The sequence below is a fragment of the Anthonomus grandis genome, chromosome 11 (genome assembly GCF_022605725.1).
Source record: "Anthonomus grandis grandis chromosome 11, icAntGran1.3, whole genome shotgun sequence".
Lineage (NCBI taxonomy): Eukaryota > Metazoa > Arthropoda > Insecta > Coleoptera > Curculionidae > Anthonomus > Anthonomus grandis.
This window is the reverse complement of record NC_065556.1, coordinates 25191792-25217584: the sequence shown is the minus strand read 5'-3', so window position 1 is coordinate 25217584 and position 25793 is coordinate 25191792. Positions and strand designations below refer to the sequence as shown.

At 29.0% G+C, this 25793-nt stretch overlaps 1 protein-coding gene across 1 annotated transcript in view; it reads right to left on the bottom strand.

Annotated features, from left to right (window-relative positions):
• Positions 1 to 17099: 17099 nt before the first annotated feature.
• Positions 17100 to 25793, bottom strand: part of LOC126741977 (T-cell leukemia homeobox protein 3) — a 68736-nt gene continuing 60042 nt past the window's right edge. Inside the window, exon 3 of the mRNA XM_050448481.1 lies at positions 17100 to 18582. Coding sequence (XP_050304438.1) covers positions 18366 to 18582 — 217 coding nt within the window. The 3' untranslated portion in view covers positions 17100 to 18365. The remainder of the gene's footprint in view (positions 18583 to 25793) is intronic.

Sequence of the window (25793 nt, the reverse complement as noted above, 5' to 3'; positions counted from 1 at the left end):
AAAACGAACAAGAACCAAGGGTGCTTTGTTATTAGTAGAACGCAAGCCTTTATATGCGTCGGTCTTACCAATATCAAAAGAAAAGTATGACGACTTGAATTTTAGTGTTGTGAAACTGTGAAAAAACAGGCTCCTCCAGCAATTAGAATAGTCTATAAACCATTTTATGAAAATTTGCCACACAAAGGAGACCTGAAAAATAAAAAAAATAATTGCCAGGAGTCTGGATCTGAAAGTGATTAGCTTAAGTTGTTTGTTTTTGTTGTTAATTTTAATATTTGTGATGTATTTTGTTAATTTATTAATAAATGACTTTAAATATTTTAAAAAAATTGTTTTATTCACAACTAGATAACTAATTTAATCGGTAATTGGAATATCAAAAACACAACTTGTTTATTCATGAACCAAAAAGAAATTTTGAGAGAAACACGTCTGGTTTCCATAAAGCATTCCATTTTCCACAACCAAATAATATGTTAACCAATAATACAAAAAAAAAACGAATAAAAAATTTTCAAAAAATATTGCATTATTAAAAATGCACATTTCCAATAATGTCACTTTTTGAGATATCTTGTTGTAGTTCTAAGCCCACGATATGTGAGAACAAATAAAAATTTGTGTAATAAATGTGTAAATACAAAATACTTAACTAAGGTTAATGAATAAAATAAAACTCACGCTAATATTAAAAATGTGTAAATACATAGAAGCAAAAAAAAACAAAAAATAGTGCAATTTTTCCAAAAAAAAATGTGGGGTTAATTTTGCCTAATTTTTTAGTTTATTTCAATATATTAAAAAAATCAATTAAAAAAAAATATTTTTTTAAATTTCCTTTATTTTTATATATTGTTTGTTATATATGATATTATTACTTATAACAAAAATATTTTTCTAATTATTTTATATTGCTCTTTTAAAAAATTATTACTTCTTAAATTTGTTCAGTCCCTTCAACTCTTTTTTTAAGCTGTCTTTGTTTGATTTATTAATTTTAATAGTTCATCTCATTTGCACTCGGGCATGTCTTCTCCTATGCCTTACCTTTTCTGATTTTTACTAGGACGCTATATTTTTAACTTTTATATATTCACCTGTTAATATATTTTTAATTTTATGATTTGTTCTTTAATTCCTTTCTTTTCCAAAAGCACTTTTAAAAGATTTATCTTTTAATATTGCATATTATATTGCAATAATAATGTTTATTTTTTATCAGTTCCTGCACCTTCTTATTCTTATACATTTTATTTTTAATTGTTTTTATTAGTGTGTCTTTTCTTTACTCTAGCTCATTTGGTTTTCTGTTTTACTCCTCCTAATTTCTGTTTTTACTTCCCTATTCTACCTCAATACAGTCCTTCCTAGTTCATTTTTAATTCTTGCTTCTTCTGTTTGTTTTTTAACCTTTTCAACGGCGTTTTCTTTTATTTGCATCTTCTAGTTTCATACATTTCTTATCTTTTGGAAAAGTTCCTAAAATCTCTAGTGGCTTTCGTAAAAAAACTACAAATATGTTGGCTGTTTGATGGTACATTTGGAATTAATTTTGATACAAAATATTTTTATTCTTGAGTTTTTTTAACAGTTTTTTGCAGTTTTTAAACAAAACTAAGTCGCACATATTTATTTCGGTCTATTACAAGAATCCTCCAAATATCCCTGAGAAATAATACGAGCCTATTGATAAAACAGTGGTCCTACAGTAGTAAAATCGTAATAGTAGGTCCTGTAGTAGGACTACCTGCTTTTTTTTCATTCATAACGATTCCGCAAAATTCAGAAGCAACATAAAAAAAATTGACACAGGGCCGTCATTATTTGTTTTACCGAAAGCAGAAAAGGACCCTCGAAATAGCCGGTTTGTTTTTATACGGGTGTACAAATTGCCGATGTTTATTGTCACATCAAGAAAACGGAGTCCGTAAGAGGTTTGCCGCAGATTACACGGTCCTTAATGGACAGAAAAAAATCTCGTTTCGTTAATGTGGTTTGCTTTTTTTTGGTTTACTATAACTGCGATTATAACCACTGTTTTTTAAGTCAAAAAGGAAAATTATCCAGGATTTCAACGTTTGAGGTATTTATAAAATTTCTATTAAATTTATAAAACGAGGTTAAATTGCCTTCTCGATTTAATTCTCTTTAGCAATGAGTTTTTAAAATTTTTTTGTAGGTAGGTAAATTTTGACTTTTGCAGGTACTAAACAGAAAAAAGATCTCTATTATCACAAAAAATAAACACAATATCTTATTATATTATACATTCCTATCACAATGAGTCTTTGATGATTTAGAAAAATAGACCTACAGCTTTCATGTTGCCTCAATTCTGTGCACATCTAAGCATAATACCACAAGTAACATATTGTGTTTTAGTGACGTTTCAAATTATTTATAAGCAAGTAGTTTTAGTCTTCTCACTAAATGCAACAGACACATCATGAGCCTACAGAACAATGTATTCTTCAAGGAAATCCGGAAACTTGAATTGATCCCTGAGGGACCCCTTTAAAGATTACTAGTTCCAAAAATCTATACAAGTACCCACTTTATTACTCTCCACCATGAGCATATCAGACTTAATTCCCCACCATATGCCTCCAATTTTTCACATGAATTGACGTAATTCACAGGATCAAAGGCATTTAAAAGGTCCATGCACATCAGGACCGCATACATTGATTAAATTTAGCTTTAATCGTAGATTTGCTTTGAATACTTAAGTCTCTCATGCAAACATTTTTTGAATATCTTGGTAATATTTGACAAGAGGGAAATCGGTCAATAATTTTTCTCATACAGCCACCTTAAGTTTAGATGGAAAAATGCCGGAAATAAATTTGGAACATGAGAAAGAGGACCAGATACTTATTAAGCCACTTCCTTTAAAGTAGATACAGCCACGCCATAGTGACCACAAATTTTTATTTTTGAGATTTTTCATGAGTAAAATTTTTCTTAAAAAACTGGATGTTTATTCCTGTTTTGAAATATAAACAATACAAGCAGCAAAGTTTATTGGATAATCCCAAAAACGCTCTTACAACTTCAGCACCAGAGCATGCAATATAATAGCAAATAAATCACAATATTGTGAGACTCTATTAGCGTTATTGCACATTACATAATTATACACACACATTACATTATATGGTATTAATAGAACTTTTTATATTATTAAAGACAAAATATTAAAAATGCCCTGTGCGTAATCCGATGGCTCTCATTACTATACAAAGTAGATAATATTCTTGAATATATTCTGCATTTTTTATTTAACAAACGATCCCTATTAACCTATAAGATTTCGGACTTTGAAGGCACTTTCAAATGAGACGTTCTTTTTGATACTACTTCTTAATATCATATTTTTAAAATTCTAGAGTAAATTCTTTATTTTAAATAAGGTTTTACTACTCCTACTTCTTGAAAAATGCCATTTTCTTTTAACTTAAAATATGGTCATTTTACAATACATTCAAATACATATGCGATTTTTCCTTGAAACGTAAATATATTTCGTAATGTCTAAAACAAAGGAACCTATTTCTCTGGATGGTCTATCCAGATATTCATGAAAGCCATCAATGATTAACCGGTCAAACTAATTCCAAACATGCTAACCAGACTAACAGCGTCTCTGTTCTCTGTCAATTAGATGGTCAGCTATTTAGTCCTCAGATACTTGAGCTTTGACTATAGAACACATCTAAATCTACCCAGATTTACCGGATCGTCTGGTAATACCCTACAATGTTATCTTGCAAGTAGCTAGACAAATATTTAATAGGATAATTAATTTATCAGGCCGGTTTCTCGAGTTGCTTGTACGTTATGCATTTTATGCATTAGAAGGGATTGTACGTGCAGTTCTAGAAATTATGCATAAGAGGAGCTTTAATTCAATACAGTTTTAATATATTTCGGGCCGATATACATAATGATTGTGGGAAGTTTTTCGGCCAAACGTCGAAATAACAAACTAAGCAAAAGTGTCGCACCGGCGGAAGAAGCAATCGACCTAAAATTACAGGTAGCAACGGAAATAAACAACATATTGTCTAGACGAAAATATATACCGAAAGTCGACCACCAGGGCCGAAAGAGCAGTAAAATCATTACTATTTTTAAATTGTTTGGTAGAAGTGCCATAAAAGAATGAGATAAAGGTTGTATAGATTTCTGACAGGAAAGTCCCATTTAATGTGTCCCCCTAATGGAGATCTAATTGTTTGACCTTCGGGAGGATTTATTAGGACTTTTTTTCGTGTTGTTTGCCTTTTTGCGTCATCGTTTTTACAGATTTACAACATCCTTATGGGCAAATTGGTTGTTTACCTGTTTCAAATTGTCGCCTTTAAAGTACAGGATGGGCATATTTGTTCCTTGTTCGTAACGTTTAACTCTTTAAAATTGTCGTTTATTCTTAGTACCACATCATTTTACTAAAAATATTTTAATTAATAAATTCACCCAAGAAAAAGGTTGCTAATTTTATCAGTAGTTGTATCAGAAAAAAACTATAAAAACTTTCATTATCTTAATGAATAAATTTACCACAAAAAAAGTAAATATTTATAAAGTGAAACGAACAGATTATAAAAACAAATGTCACACGCGATTATAATAAATAGATGTTTACTATATATAATAAAAAATATTACATTTAACCAAAGCAAAATTTCCAAATTTTACAAAAATATATTTAAAAGTCTCACTAGAGATATGCAGGATATTCTATGTTCAAAATAAACCTTAATTTTCTTTATAAACATATATTGAAAAATTCTTCGTTTTCGAAATATAGAGTGTTAAAGTTTGAAGAAAAAACATTTTTTAGTCATAACTTTGTTATTCCTTGAGACGGTTTTATGAGATTTGGTATACGCCTTTGAAGTAACAAAACACACTTTTGGATCTAAAGGATTTAAAAATAAATCGCATCAATGGCGTTAGTTAACTTGAATAAAAATGGTACGTCACTGCTTTTTCAAAAAATATTTCTCCTTAATCCTTAGCCCAAACTTTGAAGCAAATTTGATTCCTTGCCTTTTTCATATCATGTCTTTGAATAAAAAAATCATCTTCTGCAGGTTCTATGATGAAGGAATTTTCTTGGAGAAGATATGCAGTACCTAAAAAAAAATATTACTGGAAATAATATACATCGTATTCATGATCCTCAGACATCATAGTTGATAGTCAAAAACGATTGATTCATTGATGAATTCCAATAAGAGTGCACCAATGCACAAATTGTTGAATATTCGAATGATAACTTTATTGAAGCTGATTCCTGGATATCTTGGATATTGGAAAATTGTTAGCATGTTCTTGAACAAGCTGTAGAGCATAAATAGATTCTGAGGTACTGAAATGGACCAGATGTTCACGTAAGGATCAGGATGAATTTTTTGAGTCTTAGACTATGTCTTAAAAGTTTACGCTTATTCTTCTCTGAATTAAAACTCTCTATTTTCAAGATCTTTTTTCTAGAATTCCGAAGTTCTCGCACGAAATTCTAACTAAGGCTCATATTGGTAGAAATGGATGAGATCCTAAAGGGCAATTTAGGAAACTCAATGTTCGCTCTAAAAAAATGAGTGATTAATTATATTCCGTCAATTGGAACTACTGGCAGAGCCATAAGTTCACTTATGATGGATTTCCGGAGCCTCACATTGTGCAATCAGAAGCTAAAGAACATGGAAATGTTAATGAGTCTCCTTGATTTCATTTCTAAAATTAGGCATAAAGGTGTCTTATCTCATCCTTTACTTAATAAAATAAAGAACTTTCTTGCAGAATATTCAAACTTCTCGAAGAAGATTCTAAGTAGAGCTCAAACTCGTGGTTGTTATGTAGTTTGTTCTTAAAAAAATAATGAATAATGAATGCATTATGTTCATGGGAGGTATTGACATGAACCAGAAGTTTACGTAAGGATTCTGATGCATATCTGAAGCCTCACCAAGAGTTATCAGAGGCCAACAAATTTGGAAATGCTAATGAGTCATCTCGGTTTCACGTCTTGGATCAGGTGTAGAAAACTTTGGAGTATCTCTTCCTTCTTTGAAGAAAATAAATTATTTCTTTGCGAAACACATGGTCCTTAGTTTTCTACTCAAAAACCTTGCATCGTATAAACGAAAGGCAGAAAATCAACTTGGCTCCGAACTGAAGAGGGATTTTAAAAATAATTTCTAGAAAACACAGTAGCGTAGTTTTTTCTTCATGAATAATTAATTGAAAATCCAGCAGGGACACAAGTGAAAAAAATTTTTTTGAGTACTTATGAAAATAAATCCTGTGAACTGAATAAATTGATTATTTTGTAAACACCTTTATTCCCTTCTTTTTATAAATATTTAATTGGGACTTTTTTGTCGCCATATTAAATTGCTCCATTTGCCACTTTTTCTATTTTCGTACTATAATTTCTGAAAGAACCTCGCATTTCCCACTAATTATAAGCGCACACTATACAGGAGCGAAATTCAAATTTGGCGCCATAATCAAATTCTTAATATACTCCTCGACATTAAGAGGGCGCAACAGTCAAACGATGTTCAATGTTCTATTGGCTCTTGTGGAAGTTTCCTATCTAAGAAGTATTGATCCATGCATTTAACTTGTACCAAAGATTGGATATATTACATCAAAAGTGTGACACTTACTCAAAATGTAACGCTAAACCTGAGAGAAGAGCAAGTTCAGCAGTTTCAATGCATCTAAAATTTTCAAAGACAAATAGAATAATGGTAACTATAAATATTACTTTTAACATATTTAATTTAATTTTTATATTTTATTTAATTTTTTAACCGGTATTCACAACTATTAATTTTTATTGTATAACTTGTGAATTTTCTGCTATAATTTTTTTTTATAATATAGTAATAGTTTTGATGAATATTTCTTGTTTAATTTCTGAAAGCCAGACCTATGTATCTAGTCGGTAATGGTCTTCAGAAATTATAGTACGCAAAGAGAAAAAGTGACAAATCGAGAAATTTATTTAATATGGGGACAAAACAATCTTAATTTAAGACTACTCAATTTACCTGACAAACTGTTAAATTGGGACTTTTTTGTCTCCATATTAAATAAAGTACTTCATTTGCCATTTTTTCTATAATTTCTAAAAGACACTCTCGTTTCCCACTAATTTTAAGCACACGCTATAGCAGAGCGAAATTCAAATTTGGCGCCATAATTAAATTTTAAATTACCCAATATTATAAGGTCACAAACCCATTTTCACTTCAGGTTAATACTAGTTCTCGACATTCAGAGGGCGCAACAGTCAATCGATGTTCAGTGTTCTATTGGCTCTTATGGGAGCTTCCTATCTAAGAATTATTAATCTATGCATTTGACTTGTATCAAGGATTGGACCAAATTATCGACATCAAGAATGTGATACTTACTCAAAATATCACGCTAAACTTGAGAGAAGAGCAAGTTCAGCAGTTTCAATTTTAACTCCTATACAAATCTTAGAGTCTGAAATTTTCAAAGGCAAATAGAAAAATGGTACGTAAAACTGTAAATTTTACTTTTAACATATTTAATTCAATTCTTATATTTTATTTATTGTTTTAACGGATGTTCACAACTGATAATTTTTATTGTATAACTAGTGATTTATTTGTTATAATCTTCTTATCATACAATAAACTTTGTGTGAATAATTCTTGTTTAATTTCTAAAACCCTGACCTATGTATCTAGTCGCTAATGGTGTTCAGAAATTATAGTACCTTTATACCTTAATTATAGGAAAACTGACAAATCGAAAAATTTGTTTAATATAAGTACAAAAAGGATTTGCCACTTTTTGTATTTTTGTATTATAATTTCTAAAAGACCCTCGCATTTCACATTACGCAAGGTATGATAAAGCAAAATTCAAATTTGGTGCCATAATAAAATTTTCACTTCAGGTTAGTACTAGTCCTCGACATTCAGAGGGCGGAACAGTCTATTGGCTCTTATGGGAGTTTCCTATCTAATAAATATTATCTATGGTCTATTAGTTTCGGATCTGCTGAAAAGATGTGTCTTTTATTTAGTGCGAATCACGTTTTTTTAAAAATAAAAACGTGGACGTGGATATGAAGCCAAAATTGCCAATAACTTTCGAATAATGGTTTTTACTGACAACGGTCCCAGAGCGGAAGTAGAAAATAATCTTTCTGACACAGCGCGAATAAACAATAAAAAAAACTAAAAATTCAATTACAAAAGAGAGCGGGCGCGAGCCCTAAGCTGAATTTACCTCGGAAAAGCGTATACACGGAAGCAATTCAATCGAAATTTAATTGATACTAACGAACCGGACCAGATGAGATTTTAATCCGGTCTAGCCCCGGCACAAATAAAACGATCGCGAACGAATCGAAATAACAAAGCCGAAATATTCAGTTTGCGTTCGGTATATTTCCCGGACCCTATATTAGATTACATTTTAATCAGCAACAACTGTACTGCTAAAGGGGGGTGAGGGCAAACGGCGCCGCTACTGCAGGGTTACCGGCCATTACTCAAACTTGACGTTAAATGGCTAATTCAATTGTTACCCCAACGATATGTGGTTATCGCTCGATCTAGTTGGCTTTGTGCGGCGGCGTACTTTTGTTTCCCCTGCTGCTGATGGACCGACGCTTACCGACGCCTCCTGCTCTACTGCACGACGTCTGTTAAATGCTGACGCCGACGAACCGACGTCAACGATGGTCGACGACTTGTATACAATTTCGTCCTGTCTGTTCGCTCTTTGGGTCCCTTCCTTTTGATCTTTTAATTTGGTTTTGGTCCTTTGAATTATACATTAGTTATTAAGCTTGCCTAATTTTTTTGTTAAATATAGTTAAAAAAAAACCACCCCAGATGATCGATTTATACCGGGTGATAACAGGAATAAGACTTAGGGGTAAAAAAAATCATCAAGTTTTAAAAATGAGCACCCTGGTGGCGTAACTGCCATCTTAAATTTCAAAATCGCATTTTCTTTAAATTCTGTACAATAACAACATTTTTAACTAAAGCTCTAGTTTATCTATTATTTTTATTAAAAAAAATCAGTTACTACAAAAATAACGATACTGGGCGTTGAATTGTTTGCAATAACCTGGTTTAACTTCTTAATAGTTCAATTTTAACAAATTTAGTATCGTTAAAAAGAGCATACCTGGGGCATTAATAATCGACAAAATATAGTTAATTTAATTGCATCCTTCTTTGCCAGGGGGGTAGTTTTGACGCTATGACCTAAAGCCTAAAAAAATCAAACAGAATGATATGAATTTAGCCTAATCCCTAGGCACAACTAATGCTATTTTCAATTTTTTGGAAAAGTATTATCTTGGTGATTGTGCTGCCGCAGTTTTCTGTGACTTGTCTAAAGCCTTTGACTGCATCAGACCTCTCTTATGCCTAATCTATGTTAATGATTTGCGTCATATTTTAATAAGTAACCATTTTATCATCTTTTATCAGACGATACCACTATTCTGTGGCAAAATAAGAACTCTGAGCACCTTGAGGCAAATATTCGAACTGATTTATGTAAGGCAAAAAAATAGTGTGATGCTAATAAGCTGTTCTCTAATATTTCTAAAACAAATAATATTTTAAAATTCAAATAAGCATTTAATGATGTCTTTCTAAGTAATAATATAGTATTGCCTGCTAATGTAAGCAAATTTCTTGGGTTGTATATTGATTATGGATTAAAATTTGAACATCATTTAAGCACCTTATGCAATAAAATTTCTTCTGGCTGTTATGCTCTTCTTGTTACTGTAAATAATTTAAACAGCTCAGTGGCTAGAGCTTCATATTTTGCTTTAGTTTAAAAAAAATACAAAGTTTTACAAAAGAATACAAAATTATTAGAGCACACAAGTGTTGGGTTGTACCACTTATTTATTTTATAAGTCTCATTAAAAGCAAATGCCAGAATATTGTTATTTCAAGAATGTTCTATGAAAAGGTCCCAAAAAAGACCTCATTATGTTCTAGTTATGTATTTTTAATTTTTAAATAGAAAGAATGATTATCTTTCTTAGCATGTACATGTAGAGGAAGCTGTGAATCCTCTCAGTAGAGTCTCTTCATACAACTAAATCAAGATGTTTTTAAATATACATAGCAATGGCACCATATACAAGGGTGATTGATGATCGTAGCCGCGTTTTAGAAATAAATACTTATTTTCATGATAATTATTTTGTAAATTACCTAGTTATGAAAGTGTCATGAGGGTTTAATAAATAATAGCGACTTTTTAGTTATAGTATTACCGTTATGTTTTATAATAAACTTAATTAAAATAAAAGGAATACATAGAGAATTTAACACATTGTATCTAGATTTACAACCAATGGATAAAAAAAAGCTTTATTATACTCAAAAATACTTTCAATTAGTTCAAGATTTCAATTGAACTAATTTATTCAATTTCCACTAGTTTTTGAATTATGGGCATTTTGTATATATTTTGAGAAAAAAATTAACCTCTCCAAAATTTTGTTATCCTAAAAGTGTGTAAATTTTTTAAAAAACGCTAAAACAGGTATCTAGTCCAATATGTTCCAGAAATATGTGAAAATTTTTCAGAATTTTGTTGCCACTGGTTTTTGGTTTATGGTCATTTTACGAAATTTCAGAAAAATAAAAATTGACCTCTTTAATTTTTTTCCTCTACAAATCTGTGAATCTCATTTTCGTTATGGTATTTGTTTTTGGAAAACATGTTCTTAGAATGTTTTTAATAAGGTATTTATGTTGCAAAAGAGGGCTGCTTGGTGAAATCTCAGATGAATAAATGTGAAGAATATAAATTACAATACCCGGCATGCCTCTTAAATCCGATTGCCAATCCCTAGGTCTGAAAAAGTACAAAAATCAGTAGCGTACAATAGAAAGAAAATGTTCAATCATCTACCCTTATCCATACGTGAAAGTAACAACAGCTTGGCATTTAGGCGCTCTACCAAAGCCTTTTTGTTACAAAAATGCTGCTATAGCCTCACAGAATATTTTGCTGAAATATTTTAATACAAATTATTAAACAGGTTCATTTCACATGTTTCAAATTTAATGTTATTATACCAAGTAGTTTGAGAGACAATATTAAAAAATTTAGTAGAGGTTCCTTTCTATGACTGCTGTTGATAGTGTAGGTCAAGTTATGTTGATTTTGGCTGCAAGTTAGTTATAGGTTCTGGTTAATTTACATATTAATTTTTTTTTTGCATAATTTATTTTGTGCACACCCAGGTTTTTACGCATCTAGGTGTATGTCAAATTGTGAAATACTTTTAATAACTAATAAGAAATTGCAAATTAATTTTTATTGTAACAGGACCAAGTTGATTTGATTGTTTATGAATTACTTGGTAACTGGGCAACTCAAATTGTCTTGATATGTCGGTTTGTTCTTTTCTTTCTTAAATGTATTCACAACTCTCTGCTTTAAGTCTTTTGAATTTGAAATACCTCTAATTTAGCAGTATTTAAAACATAATTAATTAAATAATTATTATCCAAATAAATGATTAAATATTAATTTTAAAAGCACATAGACCGAGGCTTTAAAATCATTGTTATAATTTAAATAACTCTTAGTGACATATTTCTGATTATGACATACATATTTTATATACCCCTATTACCTTGGAATTGATTAATCAAATGCTTGAGGCTTATATTCAAATTAGTTTGGAATTGATTAAATAGACAATAAATATAACATTGATGAAAAAAAATATAATTTTTAAAAGTTGTTATTTTTCTGAAATTAAATGTTCATAATGTCAATATGCGAATTTAAAGTTAATCAGACAGTTGATTATTTTTTGACAAATCATTATTTTTCTGACAGCTAAAATAGTAATAAATATTTTTACAAAAACTATTTTTGCCTTTACTTTCATAGACAACTTATTATTTGATGAATTAATTAAAATGTTGCTTTATTCTCGTTTGTACAATAGCAAGGAAATATTTTCGTACTGGCAAAATCAAATTATTAACAAACATATTCAGTTAAGCATTTATAAGTCTTACTGTTTACTTTACATTGCGGGATTTCACATCAACCTTAAGAATATTAAATGAAACTTTTACGTAGTTCCTTTTCTACCTTATATCTATCAACATATAATACCTTTATTAATAAACGGACAGAAAGAATTTTTAACTCATTTGGTGAGTTAGGTTACAATCAACTGTAAAAAATTTTAAATAATGCGAAAATTCTCTTAAACGTATTTAAAGGCATAAACAGGTATTTACGTCATAAGATGATTTAAAATGATTCTTTTTGTTATGAATCGTAAAATTGAGCATGAGCATGAAGCATAAACCGTAGGCGAATGTGACAACTCCCATGAATAAAAACAGGAAATTTTAAACACATGTAACATACAAATTTTTTTTTTACTGCCGAAGATAGCAATAAAAAAAAATCCCAAATACTAAATTAAATATCAAATAAACGTTAAATTAGTTTTTACGCACTAGTGAGTGAAAAGACTTTTTTCCAAACTTTTACTCGGAAACTTAACGATCTATTTTTCTTCAAGATAATTTAAGCTTACCACTGTCTTTCCTAGTCCAACTATAACATTTACCGAGAGAGGAATATTAAGTGAAAAAAACGTTGGAATATAATGCGGTGAAAATAGATTTCTCCAATCAACTCCGTTCTTTTTATATTTGGACACTTTTGGTATCCGTATATCATCACTTTTAACTTTTTTTTTAGGTTTGTCACATTGTCACTCCCATTTTTTCTCAATAATTATTATGCATCTCCCTTAATATTCCTTCCTATGCTAAAGAACTAAGTTCTGACTAAATTAAGCCAATAGTATGTTAAATGTTATTTTTCTCGAAAGCTAAAATAAACGCGAGTTATTTCAGAAAGTCGAGGGTGAAAGATCTAATCTGGCGAACAAGCGCTGAACGTCACTGTAATCGCTTGTCCACCATCGTTTAGTATCTAATAAGTCAGAGGAGTTGCCGTCTTCGGAGACTCCCTTTAAGTTGTTTTCTTAATTTCTTTCTGGATGGAAAAAAGCGTTTTTTGAACTTCTTAATAATAATTTAGGTATTAATAATGTAAAGGGTTTTAATTTAATTTGCGTAATTAATTTATGGTTATAAAGTAAAAATTGCAAAAGCAGCAAATTTTAATAATACTAGTGTACAATGGCCTTTTTATTTGGCTAAGCAAATACACAAATTATTACTCATAAGTTATAAATACATAAATTAATACGTCTCGCCATAATCCAGTCATGTCATCATCATACCAACTTAACAAAACGTAATAACTGTCAACAATTATGACGTTATAGATAAAGGCGCGAAATTCAAATTTTAAATATAAATACTAGAATAGAAAGAGAAGGCTCAATGTAATTTTAGGTAACGTTGTTTATCTTTGTCCATAAATGTGCACTAAATCACTTAGTTTTATTTATTATTAATTAAAAATCATCCAGACTTCGGCATTATTTATTAAGAATTAAACATTTAGAAATATTTCAACTATATTAACAATGTTGTACCAATCGGCCCATATTTACGAAGAAATGTTCTTGGAATGTTTTTCAAGATATGCTTAATAAAAATTTTAATACTAAATGTACCTGATTAGCAATTTGTTTTGTAAACTATGCATTTAAAATAATTGCTTCCATGTTTATCTTAATTCAGCTTGTATAGACTTAGATTTATTGGTATTTACTGGTTGATTTTTCTGTTATATACAGTTGTGAGCTTATAAATAAAACAAAAGAATTAAAATCCACTTAGAGAATTTTTTAGTGTAGTAACCAGTTTCTATATGCTTCCTACAGTCCATTTTATTTAAAATTTTTATATGATCAATGATTTATTGATATTTATAGTTAAAATTAGGTCAAATCTGGTTAAAAAGAGATGATGGATCATCGTATCTCTTTTGCTCTCTAAAGTGATACCTATGTAGAAATGAAACGCCTAATTAAAATTGGTGTTTAAATTAAACCAAAATTAATTGTTAACTTGAAAATAGGCTTCAATCACAAAAGTGTATTTTCTTAAAAAATTCTTGTAGAATGCTTGGTATTAAAATTCTTTAAATATAGAACAAAATCCTTTTTTTTCCAAATACACATTCACCATTGAATATATTGTGCATCAGACAGTTATCCAGAAATATTTTCTAACATAACTAATAAATTGGTCATTCTCGTTTTTAATTTCTAGGATTATTAATAATGTCTGAAATAATTAAAAATTAAACAAAAACACAATTTTAACATTACAAAAATTTCGTAATTCTTATTATAAAAAATATATTTTTATTTATTATTAAAACAGCAGGCTACCATATAAAATATTGGCTTCAATGTTTTTAAAAAATTATAATACCTCTACGTCGTATAACTATAAATCCTTTTAAAAATCTATTTTCACTTCCCAGTATTTAAACCCAATAACAAACTATTAATTAGATGCATTGAAAATAAAAAAAAAAGGAAAAAGTTGTGGTGTTCCAGGGATACGATATTAGGATGCACGAAATATGGAAATAATTGGATAGGAAAACGAAGTCCTATTGTGTGGCCTGTCCGCTCACCTGATTCGACGCCCCTTGATTTCTGTGTGTGGGGATACCTAAAAAAAGGTGTATTACACTAATCATGCTACAGTGAAAAAACTTGAAGCAATTGAAAAAACCCGATAACAAATTGTCAAAAATGCTTGTTTGGCTATGATTGAGAGGGTTATACTGTGTATTAATAAAAATAGAGGTATTTTTAAATATTTTATTAACTAATTTAATTTTGATTAACTGTTGACTGTTATTTGTTTAATTACATTTATCGTTGTAAGTTAGAAATAATTGTTAATTTTAATTTTCATATTAATGAAATGACTTTCTTATTTGATTAAAAAAAAACAACAAAATAATTGATTAGACGCCTTTGTTTTCACTGCCATCTAAGTGAAAAAATGTTTTTTTTTAATAAATTTATGTTTTTCGCCATATCAAGATAGGGTTGTTATACATGGTTAAAAAGATCTTTTTACATGCTATTTAATAACGTATTAATTCAATATGGCGTCCATAAAAAAACAGAGTTGACTAAAGTTGCAAAAAATCTAAAATGCCTAAAAAAATATCGGTAACGTCAATTGATTGGTCATAATAGTTAACCCAAAACTACCAAATTTTATTAAAATCGAGTTCAAGATGGCGACAAAATTGCAGATTTTCTAAAAATCTGATTTTTAGATTTAGCCCGATATTTTGAAAACCCCTGTAGATATCGTGGATCTTAATATCATATATGATTGGGCTTGGAATAGCATTGAACTCTTTTCCCATTTAACCGAAATTATACAGTCACAAAATTTTTTAGGACAACTATTTAATTTATGACAACCTATTTTCATATATATTTATAAATAAAACGCGCACAATTAATTTATCAATAAAACAATTTTTTTCTTATCTATTTTCAATTTTACTTTTTCTACTAGCGCTGAATTACAAACAATACATTTTTTTGATTAAACAGCTTTTAATTAAATATATTAGCATGGAAGAAACATACATTTTTGACACTTTTTTGAGTCTATTAGCTTATGTATCTATGTTATACCAAATTAAAGTGAAAATCAATATTCTGAATTCCATCCCTAATAACCATAAAAACAAATAAATAAAACAAAGTAATCATAGCATCATATTTTTATTCAATACAACATTGTCTTGTGCTTAAAATAATAACTTATACATTATGTACTTACTATCTACAAAATGGAAATCACACTACTTTCGTAATTACAGAAAATTAGTTTTTTTTTCTTGTCGCTTTCGTGTCGAATGATGAATTAAAATTGTTTTATTAAGTACGGCTTGTCATCACGATTGTTTTCGTACGTTTATACATCAATACTTTATTTCTAGCTGGTGTTATTAACACGGATATGTACATTTTACATGGTGTTTTAACCTATGTTAATTATTGCGGGATTCTTGATTTTTTTTTTGCAAAGCAATTTTATTAACTGTATTTATTGACGGTTTAATTGGAAAATTGAGCAAAAATTGGGTTTTAGAAATTAAATGCTGTTTTGGAAAATAACACGCAACTTCTTATGGGATTTCGTTTGAGGGTACAATTTTGTAAGCTCTTAGTACGTTGAAGACCAAATCTTTATGCTCATTTATTTATTTTATTTAAATTTCAAATGCTGTTCTTAAAAAAAAAATTAAAATTACACCTTGAATTTTTTTCACTGTTTTTTCAATTTCTATTAGAAGATCTTTAGTTTGGTTCGATACATTTTTAGTGTTGCATTAAGAATTGTAGTAAATACTTGTTATTTTGTTTGTTGCTAAATAATGTAAAATATTTGTTAATTATACGCCTAAGAAAATTGATTATTTATGTTAAAAACAGTATAATAGATATGTCACTATAAAGATAATATAATTTAAAACTTTATTTAAATGTGACTATTAGAAATAAATATAAATTTCCCAACAAAAATCTATAAACCTGAGTAAATTTCCAAAAATTTAATTTATAACCAAAAATAATTTATTTCCTTCAGGGTTTCTTATGGTAAATACAGTAAGAGCTTTTATGGCAATCGTTTTTTTTTTTTTAGTTTTTCAATCTTCTCTATCAAGGATTTTTTGTAAGATTTTTATACATATTACAACTTTTTTTCATATTGACTTTCCCATTGAAAATGTTTGTAAAAAATTGCTAAAAAGTCGATTTTAATCAACTTATAACATTTTTTCGAAATTGTAGAAGCACTTATTTATTTCTAAGCTTTTCTACTAGAAATAATTTTTTTTATTTGTCTCTATTATACTTTTTTTTGGAAATATTTGTAAAAATCGATTTTGTTGTCAAATTTCTAAATATTTTCCAAAAATGCCTTTAAGTATACTCAATTTAAGAAATAAAGACTTTATTAAGGCTTTTGTGAAATTTGATTTTTTTTTAAATTTTCATTAATATATATAGAAAGTTTGTTAAAAATCTACTCTGGTATTCTTAAAAATTGTAAGTAAGTAACTTTTTATATAAATTACTTATTTTTTTCTCAGGCTTGCCTACAAAAACTAATGTTTTCTATAATATTAAAATAAAAAGAGAGAAGAAACAAAAAAAAAACAGAAAATGGCAACCTAAAGATCGAAACTGCAAGTCTCAAGGAAGGCTTATAAATTTTCTTTATATAAATTTTCCAATTAGTTTTCCATTGATTTCCTTGATTGACTTGAAGGAATGACTTTGATTATGACTTTTGTCAAGACTCATCAGAAAACTATAGTTTTGTGTATTTTTTATTGACTGTCCCATTAAAAATATTTGTAGAAAGTCTATAAAAAGTCGATTCTGGTAAATTTTAATACGTTTTCCAAATTTTCAAATGTTTAACAACTACGATTTACTCAGATTATGGAAATAAATATTTTTGTCCAGGCTCTTGTGCTTAGTTTCTATTAACTTTTATATCGGAAATATTTGTTAAATGTTAATTTGGGTAAATTTATAAATACGTTACAAGAATTACTAATTTCTTCAGTGTTTTCTTTGGAAAAAAATACCTTTATTAAAATTCTTATGAAAATATAATTTGTTAATTTTTCTTGCCCTATTTTGTCTGTCAATTTTTGTAAACGTTTGAAATTTTTCCAAAGTTTGTTTAAGAACTATTAATTTTTTCCTATGGAAAATGAGAGACTTTTCTATCAAAAATATTAATTTGATCTGTTTGACCCTCCCAACGCTTGCAGAATAACTGTCTATACTAAAAAATACCATTACTGTCATAAACCACTACTGTGAAGCTAAATGCTATAACAACTACTATTTGGATAAAATAAAGAAAAGAAAAATAAAGAAAAAAAAAGATAAAATAAAGAAAGGTTTTTAAAATTTGGAAATTTCTTTCGAAAATATTATTAAAATTAAAAACCCTTAAGACTTCACTTCCGTACTATTTCATTTCTAATCCGCCTTCAGCATAAAGTTCCCAGCATCCCATAAGTCGTGTGCACCATATATTCATAAAACAGCTTTTAACGTTGAGCTTTAGTTAAAAAAGGTCCCAATCTGTGCCTTACTAACAAATAAACCTAACATGTTACAAAAAAAAAAATCTTTAACAGCACAGCTATAAGAAAAACTTAGCTACAATATTTACATCAGGCGCATATATATCTAAGACGAGAAAAATTTTTACAAAACATCTATTTACACGTAACATATACAAAACCTGCATAACTCTTATAACCTCTCACTGTACACAATATCCACAGCCCGTTTAACACATAGATTCAGCCAGGGCGGGTTGAGGGGTGTTATAGGGCCCCGCCCACGGCTGTAGGTTCTGTAGCGCGCTGAGCGCTGTGTCTGTAGGCCCGGCGGCTGTAGGGGGCGCTTCGCTCATGTAACCTTTACTCAGAGCTTCCGCCTGTAGGGTGAGCATCAGTCTGTTGGCTGCTTGTCGCTCGGCTTCACGCTCTTCTGCTGTTTGACGTCTAAAACAACGAAAAGAATTTTAGAAGTCGGGATTTCATTTTAAAAAAAAAACAGTTTTTAAATGTACCCTTAAAAGTAGCAACTAAAATGCAAGTTATATAGATAAAAACGCCTAGTATATACATCTATTTATTTTTGCTAGATCAGCTTTTATATATTTTAAATATATGTAACCGTTGTTTTAAGCTCATTCTTTATACCTGTAGTCTAAGTACATACATCATGTCACTCTGTATTTTTAATTATAATAAACAATTTTAAAAATAAGAATTCCACCACAAAATATATAATTGGCGCAGTCAGTAGGATTGTGTCCATTAAAAAGTGTTTTTTATCGTGGACAAGAAACCCTTCAACGTGGAGTCTCAACCCTTTCAGACACAGTCTAAATAGAAGAACCGTGTGGTCTAGACGTGGTGTATGGGCACAGTAATAGAAGAATCGAGAAAAGTAAATGCCACTTCCTTTTTGCTCTTATTTCACTCTCTGTTCACGGTTTTAATAAGAATAATTTATTAAGTTTAATTTATATAATTAAGATAATTTATTCTTACATATTAAATGTAAATTGATTAGTATTTGTATAGCACAAATAACTATTTTTGCTGCGAATTGGTCGCATTAATTTTAAGTTAAATCAAGTGAATTGATCACAATTACGCTTCCAAGATTTGAATAAATTTATGTCAGATGCTGACTCAGAGAACGATATATCAGATTTAATTAAGTCATTTAAAAATTGTAAAATGACAACCCAAGTAGCCTTAGAAAAACCTGGAATTTATTTAAATTAAAACTAAATAACATTAAACCATATGATGATGATGTTAATACCCTAAACAAATTTATTTCCAGACGTGATAGTGTTTATAATAGTTATCGTCCTTTAAATGACGATGAATTAATAGAACACATCTTTGAATCTTTCCAAGAAAAATTAATTGGTAGAGCTGAAGTTTTAGGAACAGAAATATTAGCCTGGGAAGATTTAAAAACCTCTTTAAGACAATGCTTCTCAGATAGACGCGATCTTGACTGTTTAATCCAAGAATTAACTAGAGCAAAAGCTTTCAAAAATGAAAACTTAATTAATTTCGATAACCGTTTACAACTTCTAAGAAGCAGTGTTGCTCTACGCATTAGTAACGATTTTACAATATCAGTTCAAGAAAGGACCTATCCAATAAAACTTCGTGATAAAACAGCATTAAATACTTTTATTGCTGGTTGTACCGAAACTCTTAGAAATAATATGCATCTAAAGAAATCAGACTCTTTAGAAGATGCAATGGCATATGTCATCGAATTCGAAAATTTTGAAAGATTATATGGCAATAGTAATATTGATAATACTAACAATCATTCTAATAAAAATAGAAATTTCATTGTTGATAGACCACCACATATAAATTGTACTTAACATGAATTATCATAAATAAATTGAACTAATCTTAGGTAACCATTTCTCGGAATAAGAAGATTTTATATTACCTGAATATAATTTACTATGCACAATGGTAAAACCCTAAAACCCTTTTGACCTATAAAAGGGCTGTCCCGAAATTACCAAAAATCAGTATGCACATTCTTCTTGCTCGATATACTTAGAGCGTTTATAACTATAATAAGTATTTTTCTGAGTGATTTATAAGGTGTATAAAATCATGAGCGAAATTCGTGTGGTAGAATATGTGGAAGAAACCGATTCCAGTACGATGAAATGGGTGGTGTTTCGACAAAAATTAGATATGCTTTTCGACAAAAGGATGATCAAAGACGACCAAGAAAAAATTTACTTTTTCTTCTATTTCATGAGCGATTCTGCGTTGGAATTATTGGCACGATGGGGCTTAGGATTTACTCCAGAATTAAAGAATTACGAGCACTTTATGGACAGTGTAGGTTTCATGCTTGTCGATTGTGGCGCTGGACCTTTGTTGCTGCGAAAACGTCTTCCGAATTAATATGAACTGTTTTATTTATATGATTTTCTTAAGTAAAGATATTTATTTGTAAGTCTTTTATTTATTTTTCCCTCACATAACAGAATATATAATTCAATAATAAAAAATGATCCTTCAATAGAAATGCTCATTATAAAATGAGATATGGTCAAGTTATAACGAAAAATGCACCTCAGAAAAGTTTTTTCATAAATAGGTTCATTTTAAATTTTGCATAAGTAATGAGTAAGATGTTAATGTTACTCATTTAATTAATCTGAATTAGTGAAAGTGCGCATAACCTTAATGGATAAGATTATAAATTGTTTTTGTTAGTCAGAAATACTTAAAATTTAGTTGGGTTAGTCCAGGTTTTTTTAGATATTTCATTATTAATAGATAAACTATCATAAAATTTTCAGGTAGTTAAAAAATAAATAATATAAAGAAAGAACCATAAAAATTCTCTAATTGTCTAGAAATAACTACTCTACATCTGCTATAAAATTGGAAAATATAAAATTTTTCTACAGGTAGTCGCAGATTATTGTTTCAGCTCTTCTAGGTGGTTAAGTAAAATAAGAAATGACTAGGACTGCCTGAAAGAACCCCAAAAATGCTCTGACTTACAAAATGTCTGCAAGAATTTGTTAGATTAATTTTTTTTTAACATTTCAGAGCGACTACCATGCTAAGTATAAGAAACACCATTAGAAAAGTTGAAACAATATTAGAAAAATTAAAAAATTTAACTTTCAAAGAATTGCTTTTTCCTTTATACACATTTATCAAAATTATTTTCCCAGGTAGATCTGATCTGATCAAATTATCCAGATCTACAGGCAGTTCTCTAGAACAAGAAAATACCTCGATTGTTTAAAAAAAATTGAAAAGATACCCAGAAGAAATAAGAAATGACTAATTGATATTTTTCCTTAGTATTGAAACATTGACTATTTGAAAAAACAATACAAAAATTCCAGTTGTCTGGCAGAAATAATAAATGACAAATATAGCCTTATAATTAAAAAAAATATTTAAGTTTCTATTATGAAGCATTTCCAAATTAATTCTTGAACTATTCCAGACACTAAAACGAGGTCAGATATAAGGAAAAAAACGAAAAAAGTCACAACGTCGCTTTCTATAAGGAAAAAAGGACTCGATTCCTATATATGATCCTCGAATAAAAACTATCTAAGATGCATGGAAAGTTTTACTTTAAAAGGAGATTTTTCCATAAATTTTACATATTTATTTCCTTAAGACACTACATAACAAAATACTAAAATTAAGCATAATTTTAATGGATACGATTATCATTTATTTATGTTAGTCAGAAATAATTAATATTTAGTTATTTCAAGTAGGTTTTTCAAAAAAATATTTACACAAAAAATTCTCCAAGTACATGCTACGATAAGTGATCATGAGGATTATAAAGTAGAAGAATATTACGATGATTGGAAAGGAGAGGTAGGAAAGGTACACCTATTTGAACAGACTTTGAAAATACAGACACATTCCAAAAATCCAATAACATTATCCTCAAAAGCAAGAAAAATACAGACCAATATGGCAACATCCTAAATAAGATTATATTAAAAGAAATCAAATAAAAATAGTGTTCAAATATAAGTACTAATAGAAGTGAGCAAAAAAATTTAACAGTCAATAATAACAAAGAACTCTTAGAACTTTGAGAGATAAACAAGAGGATATTTAAATATATTAGAAAAGTTTACCCTAAAATACATACGTGAAAAGGAAGAGTTTACCCTAGAATACAAAAAAGTCTAAAAGTTCTAAAATATAAAACAATGACAAAAAGATGGAACAATGACCACCAACAGGGAAGAATTACTCTTAAGGGAAAACATAGCTGAATGACTTTATATTATCAATCATTCAATAGAGCAAGCATCGTGTAAAGTTTTACTGAAAAAACTTTGAACGAAAAATTTCCTGCAAAACTGTTCTGTCACAAATATTCTTATTGTCCTTCAAGCACTTAAGACTGAAATTGCGCATAACCTGAATGGATAAAATTGTAATTTACTTAGGTTAGTCAAAAAATTTTGTTGAGTTATTCCACTTAGGTTTTTCTTAAAAAATTCGTTACTAATAAACAAATTTTCATGTCTGAAATAACCATGAAATAATTCCAGTTGCTTGAAAAAAGAGGAAATGGTCTATCCAGATGTGACCTGACTATAAAAAAACTTTTATACAAGCAGTTTCAGGGTTGTTTTTGTACTTTTTCTGGTAGTTAAATAAGATAAGAAAGTATCTGGATTGCCTAAAAAAGAAGAAAAAAAAGATTCTAGATGCCTAAAAGAAATAAAAAATTACCATAGTAGATTTAATGCAAAATTGAAAAATAGTCTACGACTGCCTGGAAGAATAAAAAAAAGTTTCAATTATCTAGAAAAAATAAGAAATTATCTGCTTAGCCCTATAATTGAAAAACATTAAATTTTCTATAAATAAATAGTTGCAAAATAATTTTTGAATTATTCCAGGCACTAAAACGGAGTAAAAAATACGAAAAATCAATGCGTACGCCTAGTTATACCGTCTCTTTTTATAGAAACCCAATTCCTTTATACGACCTTTAAATAGAAACCATTAAAGATCATGCAAAGTGTCATTATAAAATGAGATATACTTAATTTACACTTTTTAACAAAAATTGCCAAAAATAATTCAAATTTGGCTAAAATACTCTAAACGTATTTTTTCCTAGATTTTTCGTGAGCAATAAGCGAAATGTTAAAAGCTCACATTTAAAAAAAAAACGTGAAACATTTTTTTCCTAGACGTGCTACATACTAAATTACTAAAATTGTGCATAACCTTAATGGATACGAATGTTATTTATTTATTGTGTTAAGAAATATTTAAAATTTAGTTGGGCTCTTCTTACTAGGTTTTTTTTACTATGTATGTACAGCTTTATTTGGCTTTCTCATTATCTTCTTCACGCCTTTTTATCGTGTCAATCTTCCTCTTCTAATCCTTTTTTTTCCATATCGTTTCTTGTTTGTTTTAATCACTTTTTTGATGGTCATTTTCATGCTTTTGCCTGAATTTAAGTTACTTGTCTAATATTGTCCTTTTACGTGTTCATACCCGTGACTCTTTGTAACCTTGAGACCCTACAACTCTTTTATAGAAAACCTATTTTGGTTAATGGAACCTTAAGTTGTTCTGATTTAATGGTCCATTTCTTTAGTCATAAACAAGTTTAAAATTTTCTTTATAAAAAAATGACAGTTGCCTGGAAGTAGTAAGGAACGACCGATTTGAGTCCTCCTCACCATGAAAAATAATAATTACTTTCTTTTAGTCAGTTGCAGCTTTTTTTAGAGCTACACTATAGTGAACTGAAAAGTGAAAAGCGAAGGCAGGCTTCCATACCTTTCTTCACGAAAAACAACGTGTAAGGCTTCACTATAATATGAAATATACTTAAGTTACAGTTTATAACTGAAAAATCCCCTCCAAAAATGCTCTTTCCAGACCGCATCACCATATTTTCATCTCATTAATAATTGAACCGACTCGTCTGTAAAACCTCGGTAAAAGCGGTAAAACAGCAAACAACGTCAACCTACACATCGTCAAATAGTGCGGCGGATTTAAAACAAAATCTAAAATAAAACGTAATAGTGGTCGTCGCCTATTATTGCCGGGGTTGTCCGAGTCCGTCTGTTTTCTGGCAAACTGGCCGTATCCGATGGGCGGCCGGATTGCCAATTTGACACCCTAAAAGCCCCTGAATTATTGAGGAGCCGACAGAAGCGATTCCCTGAATAATGCACGCTGACACAGGTCTAGTGTTTAGCACTTTAAATATTTACCGCTCACTTTCAGCACTGTAGTAGAAGTTGAAAAGAGAACTTTTTTTCTCATAACTTTGATCCCGGTTATTTTTAGTACTTAAAAATGGGAATTTTTATCTTTTAAGACAAATAGCAAAATTTTAAAAATTAAAAATTGAATAATGGGGATTTTTTGTTGATATATGCTAAATAATAAAATTGTAGAAGATACTTTGTACATTTTAAAATTTAAACAGCCTCATAACTAGCATTTTAACAATGCTAGTTAAGAAAAGTTCTCTTGTAGGTGTGCTCGTGGCCACTGTGTGCTAAATTATGCATAACATTAATGAATATGACTCATATTTACATTAAAACATACATTTTTTATTATAATATTTTTTCTATAACAAATAATTAAAATTAGGTTAGGGTGCTGCAAAAACAAACTTCTTTAGACTTTTTCTGAGTAAACAGGATAAGTTACAAGTACATATTTCATTTTTCTCAAGTTAATATCTTACAATTAAGCGAAATATCAATGAAATATTATAAATTTATATTAATACAATGAGAAAATTGTAAAACAGTTTCCCGAAACTTGTGTGCCGATTTACAATCCTAAAAAACCTCGCTAAGAACATTTCGATTATTATTGCTATCATTGGTATATAGTTCAATAAATACTTTTTGTTTAATTTATGTTCGTGTTTTTTTTATTTTTCTTTGTGTTTTGTTGTTAATTTATTTATTTGGAAACTATATCTTTGCAATTCTGTACCTGTAGGTGCATGCTGTCCACATTTTTTCTTGAATAAAATCCATTTTATTTTAAGTTCTAAATTAATAGTTTCTCTCCATTTAACAATAAGGACATTAAACTTTGTTAATGTGTAAGCTAGTTATAAACAACCATTAAATACGTTGCTTAGTTACGACTCTTCTTACTTATGTGTACTTAACAGTGATTGCTATAGAAACAATATTTAATATTTCAACTACTAAACCTTATAATCTATATTTATTGCTGCTTTTATGAAAAATAATAATTATCTATCCTAATATAATTTTCTATATATGTATAATTTGTTACGTAAAATTATGATACAAAAAATCATTTGTTTGTATTGCTATTTGCATAAATATTATTGCATACTAAATTTAACAAACCTTTTTCTCTTATTACTGACGATTAAATTAACCAAATCATGCATAACTTAAATGTTAACTTAAAAGTTATCTAAGGAATATCTTGTGGACAGAGAGAAGTTCGTCAAACTTTGTTTGCTTGAAATTCTGACTTAAAAAAATGTCATACGTATTTCAGAACCTAAATATAAAAAATAAGCATTCTACTATTATTTACATCTATAATATTGAGTTATGTTTTACATTCTATTTATTCCTTTATCGCGCTGACGATCTTAAAATTTTTCTACCGAT